The sequence below is a fragment of the Protobothrops mucrosquamatus genome, unplaced genomic scaffold (genome assembly GCF_001527695.2).
Source record: "Protobothrops mucrosquamatus isolate PMUCROS unplaced genomic scaffold, P.Mucros_1.0 scaffold1240, whole genome shotgun sequence".
NCBI lineage: Eukaryota > Metazoa > Chordata > Lepidosauria > Squamata > Viperidae > Protobothrops > Protobothrops mucrosquamatus.
The window spans coordinates 77,038-87,939 of record NW_015387447.1 but is presented as its reverse complement, the minus strand read 5'-3'; the positions used below and the strand labels follow the sequence as shown (position 1 = coordinate 87,939).

The window sequence follows — 10,902 nt, the reverse complement described above, 5'->3', positions numbered from 1 at the left end:
CATCTTGCAGTACTTTCTTGAAATCTCTTCCTCTCCAATCCCTCCAGGTGTGAGGAGGCAGACCAAGTAATTTCTGTAGGCCAGCTCTCCTTTTCCTGACCCTTCTCCCTCCCACATGCACAACAGAGAGAGTGATGAGGAAGGGATTTCAATAGAATACTATGTACTTCTGCACATTAAAAGCAATGTTATTGTGCATCAGCAACAGAAAACAATCAGGCAAAGGAGAAATTGTGCCTATAGAAATTGCTTGTTTTCCCCGTCTTCGCAGAACAGAAAGATTGGAGGAAAAGATTCCACAAGAGTACTATAAACTACCTGTGTAATGTGCATGAGGCTTTCAGACCCAACCTGTTTTTATGATTGCATTAGTTTTAATGTGTAGAAGAGCAAACAGTTTACTCTTTTGCAATCCCTTTCTCTCTAATCTTTTTGTTCTGCAATGGGGGGGCGGGGAGAAAAAAACACAGGACAGGCATAGAACATGTACTGAGTGTAATGATAATCACTTGATTAAGGAATGCTGTGAAGATATTAAATGGTAACTTGGCTATAAAATTATTTTTTCAGCACCTTTTTAACTTCAAACAGTTGCTAAAAAAGTGACTGATAAGAGAGGAATATCTTTATAAAGTGGCTCTCAATGTATTCTCCAAAGCCAATATTTTTTTTACTAATTTCCTGTTTTTTGCTTTGCAAACAGCCAATAGAATCTGAAATTATTTTTCCTAGTGCAAAATATAAAGAAGCATAAACAAGATTCCACAAGAGTCAGCTTTAGCAACAGAGAATAAAAAAGTACAAGTTCACAATTTAGTATGCAAGTATTTAATATTTTCCATCTTCTTCCAGAAAAAAAGTCTTAAATTGCCATTTTCAACTTTTTTCAGCACTTCAAAATGATCCAAATACTGCAACCTTTATTTAGACTAGGGGCAAGAATCAATTTGTATTTCACTACGGAATTCACCAACCATAAAAAGGGTTCCAAGGTAAACATTTTTCCAGAAGAAAAATTTCAGAACATTTGACTGCATTCAGGCACTATGGCAAAATAATATTTTTTTTAAAAAAGTTGGCCCTATTTCACTTGATTTCACATGATTTGTCCTAATTGTGGTTCATCATTTAAAAAAAAATCAATTATGAAGCTTTGTTCTACCCCAAGAGATCCCTGCTTAGTAGAAACAGAAGCAAATTTCTAAATAACAAAAAGCTAAAAGCTGTTTTTTCTATGGTAGATTTGGAAGCTCACACCTTGATAAAGATGTTAACACTGGTTTTGAGAATGATCCACATCAAACCACAGGTTTACATGCCTCAAAATAAAAATATTAGAATATTTTGTCTTCAGACTGAGTAGGAAATTGCCAAAATTGAGCTTCTCATCTCTCCTTGCACACAAAAGGAAAAGAAAGGAGTTTGAGACCATCAGTACATGTCTGCTCACTCCCTAACCTCCAATCTGAATCATTCTTCCCCTATGTTACACTAAAAGTGTTCACGTTCACAGCAAAATTCATAAATTAAGTAGGGAGAGGAGAAACAGAATACACAATCAGCTACTCTTTCCCAACCCGCTCCTGATTATATCAATTGTTTTCCCTGAAAGAAGTTACAACAGTTTATTGACGGATGCTCACAGTGCATTGTTGTTATTTTTAACCTAGATTAAAGTCACCATGTGATTAGGGGTCAGGATTTCAATCCAGTAGCCATCAGGATCCTGAATAAAAGCCAGGCCTTTCATTTTACCTATAAAAGAGGAATATGTAGTATTAATAAATTCCAGTATAATTCTCATTTTAAGTTTTTACAAGGTATATATGTCCCAGGATAATGTTGTAGGATCCAATCTGGGTCAGTCACCAGAAGTTCCCTGAGGATTGGGGCTCCAGCATGAGTCCAAAAGCTCGGAAGACCAAACCTCTGGTCCCGGTGACCGACTCAGATTGGATCCCACTTTACAACTTTCCGAGATTAGTATAATTTCTTCTCCAAGAATTTTTTTCCCAGAGACAAGATTTTTATCATTTGCAAAAAGCAAGCTGGAAATAGACAAATAGGTTGGAGACACACATCATGCTACCCTACATATATGTATATATAATTTGACATGATCGATGTATTCACCGATTAATCTCAATATTACATACAAAGAAAAAGGCAATTATTGGTTCACAGCACACTCACCATCATCTGGTTTCTTTACAAATTTTACCCCCAGTTCTTCAAATCTTTTACAAGCTTTATTTACATCAGGAACAGCAATTCCAATGTGACCTAAAAAATAATCAGAATAATCAAAAACAGTGCTACATTTGGCAATATGTGAATGCCTTTGTTCATAAAGCACTGACATAAATCATCTATTTTTTGGGGGGGAAAACAGGAAATACAACCATTATTCCATAATACATACAGTAGAAATCTATTAATAGTATTCAAAATTACATTTAAAAGGGAACAGCCACAATCTGATGTGATCCAGATGCATTGATACAACTCCTATCATTTATATCCAGGTCTGAAACTCAATGACAGGATTATGAGAATTATAATTCAATAAATTTAGAGATTATCAAGAAGATACAACTTTACTGAATGAACCAGAGAATCACTGGGGATCTTATATCCATCTAGTCCAATCCCTAGCTTGCTGCAATACTCTAAACCAGCAGTCCCCAACTTTTTTGGCACCAGGGAACAGTTTCATGGAAGACAACTTTTCCACAGATTGGGGGAATGAGAGAAGTACGCAACCTAGATCCCTCGCATGTGCAGTTTACAGTAAAGTTTGCACTATGTGAATCTAATGCCAGATCTGGAGGTGGAGCTAAGGTGGTGATACTAGCACTGGGGAGCAGTTGCAAATACAAATGAAGCTTTGCTCGCGTGCCCGCCACTCACCTCCAGCTGTGCGGTTCGGTTCCTAACAGGCCAGGGAACAGTACCAGTCCCTGCCCCAGGAGTTGGGGACCCCTGCACTAAACTGTCTCTAACAAATGTCTGGGCAGCATCCATTATTGTTGTAAACAAATAATCTTGCTCTTTTTAAAAATACCAAGTCATTACTTCTTCTCCTGTCCTTAATTTCAAAAAAAGAATAAGTCCTCCCTATGCTTGTATACAGCAGGCTTTTTCTGTAATATATTTGAGGACCATCATGCCTTTCCTTAGTCTTCCCTTTTTAAAGCAAAATATAGCCAGAAAGCTTAACCATTCTTCCTAAGATTTGGTTTCCAAACCCCTTATCATCCTTGTGAAAGATGAAAATATAGCCCCCTCCTCATATAACAAGATGAGGCTAGAACAAACCTGAAATAGGCCCCCACAGAAGTGCTTTGAAGCTCTAACTTGAACTTTATGCTGTTTCACAATATGAACGTACTATTTGTAATCTGCTGAACTTTGTGCAATATGAAATTGCAAAGTAGATAGTTCTATGTATACTGTATTTGGAACATGAGTATTGTAACCGTGGGAGAAATAGGGAACTAAAAAGTAGCTGATGGATGCGGGTTCCAATGTACACGGGTATATGTGGAAAGTAGGTCAACAGGAAGTCAGTAAAGGTCAGCAGAAGTCAGCAAAGGTCAGCGGACCATCTGACTACAGTCTTAGAACGAGAAAGGTTATAAAAAGTTGGGTCTGGACCTGATTGATTTGCCATTGGCCTACAGCTGTCCTATAGAGCAACACCTAAATTGCAGATTCTGTACCGCTATCTTGACCTTATAAAATATTTACCTGCTCTCCAAAATCCAGTTATTCTTTACTTTAGTTGCTTTCTGGAAAGCCATTAAAACATAGCTGTTTTGACAAGCCTTCAGAGAGTTGTGGTATGTCTGCCATTTATTTAGTAATATGCTTTCAATATTTTTTTCAGTGTGATATGCAGTTTTATGATTTTGCTGTTTCATAATTTTGTTTTGTGAATTACCTACAGATGTGGTGGTATGCAAATAATGACAATAAATACAATCCAAATATAATGAATATGATAATCAGGTACAACAGGGGTGTCAAACTGCCGGCCCGCGGGCCGGATGTGTCATGCTGAAACCACGCCCACCCCATTGCCAGCAATGGAAAAAGTCGCAATATGTTGTGACACATCACGTGACGTTGCGAGGTTTGACACCCCTGAGGTACAATGTTCTTTTTATCTGAAGTTCCTCCAGTAGAATTACATAGTAATTGTAAATATGGTGTCTCTGACAAATGAAGCCAAACCTAGAATGAAATGTATGCTGCCATCAGATTGTGGAAACTGAATACAACCGGATGCATTAAATTGGGGAGAGCTGGTCCTAGAGCCAATGCCATTGTTTTATTCACGGAAAAAGTTTTCATCCATCAAAACATTAAAAAAATGAAGCTGGAATAGAGGTTTCCCCCCCTTTTTCTTTTCTTTTGAAGACTTTTCTGGAAATAAAACACACAGGTAATACATTTTGGCTTTTTCAAAACATACCAAATCCTCTGGGGTCTGAATTGCCATTGTGGTAAGCCTGTTTCTCATCATTTTCAGTGCCCCAGTTGCTGAAAGAAAGAAAGGGGACAAATGAAACAAGTGGAGGACAAATATATATTAAGCTCAAATCTAGTTAAATTAAAGCTACTGTATACTAAAAGAATCCACATAAAAATGAGCTGCACCCAAAACAAACAAACTTATAAAGAACAAGGATTTGTTTGCTTTGATGTAAGCTGGAAGTAAATCATTGGGGAGAAGGAGGAATTTGCTTCTTTATTGCACAGTGAGTCTGGTACCCTGACTTGTAAAACTACAGGTAGAACTTGTTTAGCAACCATTCATTTAGTGATATTCAAGTTACGATGACATTGAACAAATAGTACTTACACCCAACCTTGAAGTAACAACTGTTATAGTGCCTCTGCAGTCATGTGATCAAAATTCAAGTGATTGGTAGCCCACTTGGATTTACAATTGAAGGGATGCTTCAATTCCCCTTAACCATCTCCATCCTTTTGGCTTTTCTGCACTTTGCCGTCCCCAGCTGACACCACAGTAGATGCTTGTACACCCTCTCACACTGGGCAGCAGCCATCCCCAACCACCGCAATCATTAAGCAAATCAATATTCCCCAATGGGAATACCTGGAAATAAACATTGGGAACTGGAAAAAACATTGCAAATCCAGGAATATAACTGCAAAGGTGAGCTGGTTGCCAAGCACCCAAAATCCGATCATGTGACGGGATGGGTGGGTTATGGTCATAGAAACTTTGAAAACAGGCTGTAACTACTTTTGGGGAGCTTCTAATGATCATTAAGCAACCAGCCATAAGTCAAGGACTACCACATTTATTTTAATGTAATTTGACAGTCACACAATTTGAGAAAAAACACAATTTGTGTGATAAATTGTAGCTGTTAAGCAATCAGTTGTAGCTGTTAAGCAATCAGTTATTCTTGGAATTTCTTTCCACTCTGAGTAGAATTAGGGACTATTTTCATTTTTATTTATTTGAGTGCTGGTAAATCAGACACCTGTTCCAGTTTAAAACTGATTACACATACTGAAAAAAAAATCAATATATGACAATAAGTTCATCCAGGACACATTAAAAACAGGATATTTATTCCTTTATATGGACCTGTCCTTTGAGTAGGCAAATTATGACACAAACACCATATGAATTATTGGAACGCTTTATTTTTATAGAGTATAATATCAGAATCTGAAAACCTGAGTGAGAGTGTCTCCTCCCTTCTTACACTAAAGAGAATCAAGGTAAAGCATTCTTAACTTTTTCCTTATCTCCTCTCTGTATGGGTTAAATTATTGCTTGCACAATGGATATTGATTTCTTTCTTCAAGACCATTTTCATACCCTCTACAGGAACCAGACCTTTCTTTAAAAAAATTATTTTAAATGTGTCCTCTCTCTTCTAGGTGATCCATAGTTTGCAAAAAGATCATTTCTTATTCATTTCTCAAATCTCCAGGTTTGAAGATTATATAGTAGATGAAAACCTGGGGACTGGGGAAAAACCAATATGCAACAGTCACCAGATTTCAAAGAATACACTCACTGTGTCAGTTCTATTGTGGCCTTCCTAGAAAAGGTCCATGCTATCCTCTCATTATTATCTTTTGGAATATCATTTTTATCTTCATAGGCCAAAAAGTAGAGGGAGAACTTCATAGAAGGAAAATCATATTTTTGAAGTAAGCTGAGGGGAAAAAAACATACAAATTATTTCATCCTAAACATTTTTCCAGTTTCCTCATTGTAACACAGTACCAAGCCCCTTGATGATCAGCTTTAGGACTGCTGTTGACAATTTTTTAAATTGAAAAAAATCAATTAAAAATAAACACGAGGTTTACAATAACAACAGCATACAAGAAAGTTGTATTATTTTCTTACATAGATCAAATCCAGAAGGACCCTTACTATGGCAGTGTTGAGGAAAATACAACATTTTTGCTTATATAAAATCCCAGTTTTCTCTGAGAAAATATTTGGATTTTTTATTCAAAAACATTTGTGATGAACAACATAAATTAGCCTATAGTTTGCTTTTTATTACTGAACAAAATTACTTCTGAGCAGAGAAATATGAATGCACTTTACATCTCCCAAATCCTTACTTAATACATCAACAGTTTTAATTCAGACAACATATAAGTATGGTAGCTCAAAGCATTTGGTTTCTCATTATTTCAAAGATACTTTTTAGTTATTGTTCTTAGAAAATCAAGTCTGTAGGGCCCACATTTCTTTTATCACATGCAACAAGCAGAACCTTGCAGGCTGTAGCATACTGGGAATTTCCACTCAAGAACGCTGCCTCACACCTAAATATACTCCAATCTACTGGTAGGGTGAGATGAGGAGGAACAACATTCTGCTTCAAGCCTTGGAGAAAAGGCAGAGTTAAGCATGTTTCTCACTCAAATTATTGACAAAAGCATTATACCCACAAACAAAACAAAAAGTCCTTTTACTGAGCTGAGGTTCTCATCAAAGAAAGGGTTTTTTGTTTCTTTCTTTAGTAGTTCATCTCTTCTGTGCCAAGTTTTCTCAAAGTCCTTCCAAAATTGTTGGAACAGTTTAAAGCAGCTTAAAATATTTCATTACATCCAAGAGTCTTTCGTTTTTAGATGGTTAAAATGCTCATGAAAACAAGTAAATTCTTTTTACTTACGTCATCCCAAGAATTCTAGTATAAAAATCCAGTGATTTTTTAGGATCTTTTACTCTTAGCATTGTCTGCTGCATAAGAAAGTCCTACGGAAAAATACAACTTTGGTAAATCAGAAGTCTCAATAACATAGAATATAGTTTTCCTAGGGACAAAAAAAAATAGCCAAGACTAAAATGATATTTGTTTTGATATCAGACTAACAGCACAATATTACACGGTCAGTACTTGCACGGTTTTAACAGGATTCTGGTGGATGTTATTATTTTGATTCTTGGAGTACTGAATAACAATCAAAGAACTATTGTTTTAAAAGGCAGCTTCAAGTTCAAAATTTTTGCTCAGCCTAAGAATCTAAATCAAAACATTGTAAGAGACGACTGTCCAGGCTCTCCTTAAATACATCGCCTTCCTTGATAACTGGTTCACTTTACATCTGTTCTTACTGATACGTTTCTAACTTTCACTGGATCCTTCAGGAAATTATTTCATTTCATATTCTCTGGGACAACAGAAAAGACTGTTGTGTGTCATCTTTTCAGGGATTTCTAAAGTGTGGTCCTGCTCTCCTTAGATTTTGTTTTTCCAAGCTAAATGAACCCAATGCTCTCAATCTTTCAATTTAAGACTTGAAATTCAGTTCCCTGATTTTTCATAATGTTTTCTTTCTACTTACTCCAACTTCGTTAAAAAGAAAATGCACACTGGGATGCAAAGATCCCCAATCAGTGCCTCATATTATGAAGGGCTGTAGAGTGCTTCAGCTTCAAAGATGCTTCAAAGAATGTCTGCCTGCAACCTCTTAAACCACTTTCATCCCCAATGCAATCCCAGAAAAAGGTTTGCTTGGCTTAAAGAATTACAGAATGGCATAACCATTTGTTCAGCGACTGTTCAAGTTATGATGGTGCTGAATGAGGGGGACTAATGAGCAGTCCATAAAGTTGAGGTCGTCATGGCATCCCTGCAGTAATATGATTGTGATTCAGATGCTTGGAAACTGCCTTGCACTTAAGAAGGTTGCAGGGCCTTGCAGTTAGGTGATCACCATTTGTGACCTTTCCTGCCAGTTTCCCACAAGCAAAATCAATGGGGAAGGCAGGAAAGGTCACAAATCTCTCCCAAAAGTCACTCTTACTCTCACCATTTTTTCTCTTGAGGAGCTCTCGGATAACATGAGGAGTTGTTGGTAAGAGAGGCTTGATTTAAATAACTCTTGCAACATAGTTCTATTTTATCTTTTCAAAAGCACATTATAGTATGTTAAATGGAGCTAATTCCCAGAGATATAAATAGACAAGATTATAATGTCCCAAAGGTGCTTTTTTCAGGAGGCAACTGGACTTTCTTGTTTTTTGAAGATGTTTCACTTCTCATCTAAGAAGCTTCTTCAGTTCTGACTGGATGGTGGGGAATGGAAGGATTTATATTCCTTGCAGACAGCTGCAAGGAATATAAACCCTTCCATTCAGAGCTGAAGAAGCTTCTTGGATGAGAAGCGATACATCTTCAAAGAAAAACAAGAAAGTCCAGTTGCCTCCTGAAAAAAGCATCTTTGGGACAACCATGACCTGGATGACTGAGAATCTCCATAGACGTAAGATTACAATCGACTACCCTGTGTTAAATCTCCCTAAACTTGGTAGAAGTAAATACCAACACAACTATGTTATTAACAGAGAAGAATATAAAGTACCTCAAGGGATTCTGATAACGCTTGAGAAGGCATTTAGAATAATCATCGTTCAGGTCTCAATGTGTAATCTTACAATCTTATGTAGATATGAGAGGTCCTTAGTGCGCTCTGAGCTTGTTTTCTTGCAATGTTTCACTACCCAAACTAGATAACATCATCAGGACTGGTACTAGTTTCAATAATAAAATGAAATGAGGACCCTCATTTCAGTCCTGAGCTACACATATTCTTCTTTAATGGCTACACAGATCTATCATGGTTAGTAGGATAGTTAATAAAGTATAAAATAAATGTGTAGAGTTGCTTTCCTGAACTTGAGGCTGTCCAGATATGAATTGAGACTCTCGCTGTGTAACGTTTCAGAGGATGAGAAGTGCTGGTCAAGCGCACAGACCAGGCTGGAAAATAAAGAATATTTGTACCCCAGGGTTGAAATGAGGGGTCCTTGGTGCTCGCTGAGCTTGTTTTCTTGCAGATGCTGATGATGTTACCTAGTTTGGGTAATAAAATGTCTGCAAGAAAACAAGCAAACTCAGAGAGCACCAAAGGGGAGAAAAGGCTGGCATGAAGCGACATGTAAATCAAGATCACATGAAGTAATAATGCCACTTTATAGTTCCTTGATAGGGCCACAGTTGGAATACTGCATCCAATTTTGGTCACCACAGTGTAAAAAAGATGTTGAGACTCTAGAAACTACACAGAGAAGAGCAACAAAGCTGATCAGGGGACTGGAGGCTAAAATATAGAGAACAGTTGCTGGAATTGGGTATGTCTAATTTAATGAAAAGGACTACGGTAGGGATTGCATCATATAGCAGTGTTCCAATATCTCAGGGGTTGCCACAAAGAAGAGGGAGTGGAGCTATTCTCCAAAGCACCTGAAGGCAGGACAAGAAGCAATGGATGGAAACTAATCAAAGAAAGAACTTTGGAGAAATTTCCTGACTGTTAGAACAATTAACCAGTGGAACAACTTGCCTCCAAAAGTTGTGAATGCTCCAACAGTGGAAGTTTTTAAGAAGAGATGGGACAACCATTTGTCTGAAATGGTATAGGGCTTCCTGCCTGAGCAAGGGGGTTGGACTAGACGACCCCCAAAGGTCCCTTCCAACTCTGTTATTCTATTCTATTAGCATTCCGGGAAGGATATGATTCTCCGACAGTCAGGACTTGAGGTTACTTTTTGCTTGGCTTCCACCCTGGTATTCTGCAACGCCTGAATCCTACGAGCTCTTTCGGCGGAGCGAAAGTTGCTCGCAGGGAAATCAGGAGAGGCCCTCTTCCCATTTTCCAGCAAGCTCTCGCTATTTCTTCAAAGGTTTCCTCCTCCCTGAAAGTCGCTTCCTCCCCTTTACCTTCGTGCTGGGATCAGGGTCGGAACAGGCACTATAGGCTTCCTCATCGGCCAGACCGCTCAACTCGCCTTGCTCCGACATGCTGCAAACCAGGGAGCCGAACAGCCACACCGACTTACGCCCGGTCCGTCCCCTCCCAGTAGCGTATTTTAGAGGCGACGAGGGGGAAAAAAAAGAGCGATGAGACTCTCCAGCCAATGGAGGCAAGGCATGCAAATCGGGCAAAACTGTGGTTTGGGCTACTACATCCACATACTGTATACTGCGGTAGCAGATCTACTTCATTACCTTCCTTCAATTCCCAGCGTTCTTTGCAGCAGAAGGGTTACCTCCCCAATTCCTTTTAAAGAAAAGATGATTCATCCCCTGTAACTGGTGAGGAACCTAGGTGTTATTGCGAGTTCACTTTGGCAGGGGAGCGATGGAAAATAGATGAGTAGCTGTCAGAGCAGCGACAGTATGACTTATACCAGGGGTAGTCAACCTTGGCTCTTTTATGACTCGTGGACTTCAACTCCCAGAATTCCTGAGCCAGCTGTGCTGGCTCAGGAATTCTGGGAGTTGAAGTCCACGAGTCGTAAAAGAGCCAAGGTTGACTATCCCTGACTTATACAGTAGTTGACTGCAGAGAACTAAAAGAAGTACAGTTTTTTTAAACAAAATTATG

The 10,902-nt window shown here is 38.3% G+C and overlaps 1 protein-coding gene across 1 annotated transcript; it reads right to left on the bottom strand.

The window, feature by feature from the left end:
* Positions 1–812: 812 nt before the first annotated feature.
* On the bottom strand, positions 813–10,529 carry GLO1 (glyoxalase I). The gene is made up of 6 exons (XM_015821057.1): positions 10,236–10,529; positions 7,185–7,267; positions 6,066–6,206; positions 4,478–4,545; positions 2,194–2,283; positions 813–1,755 (listed from the first exon to the last, which is right to left on the bottom strand). The coding sequence occupies exons 1-6, from the start codon at positions 10,314–10,316 to the stop codon at positions 1,667–1,669; spliced, it is 552 nt and encodes a 183-aa protein (XP_015676543.1). The 5' UTR covers positions 10,317–10,529; the 3' UTR covers positions 813–1,666.
* Between the last annotated feature and the right edge of the window lie 373 nt (positions 10,530–10,902).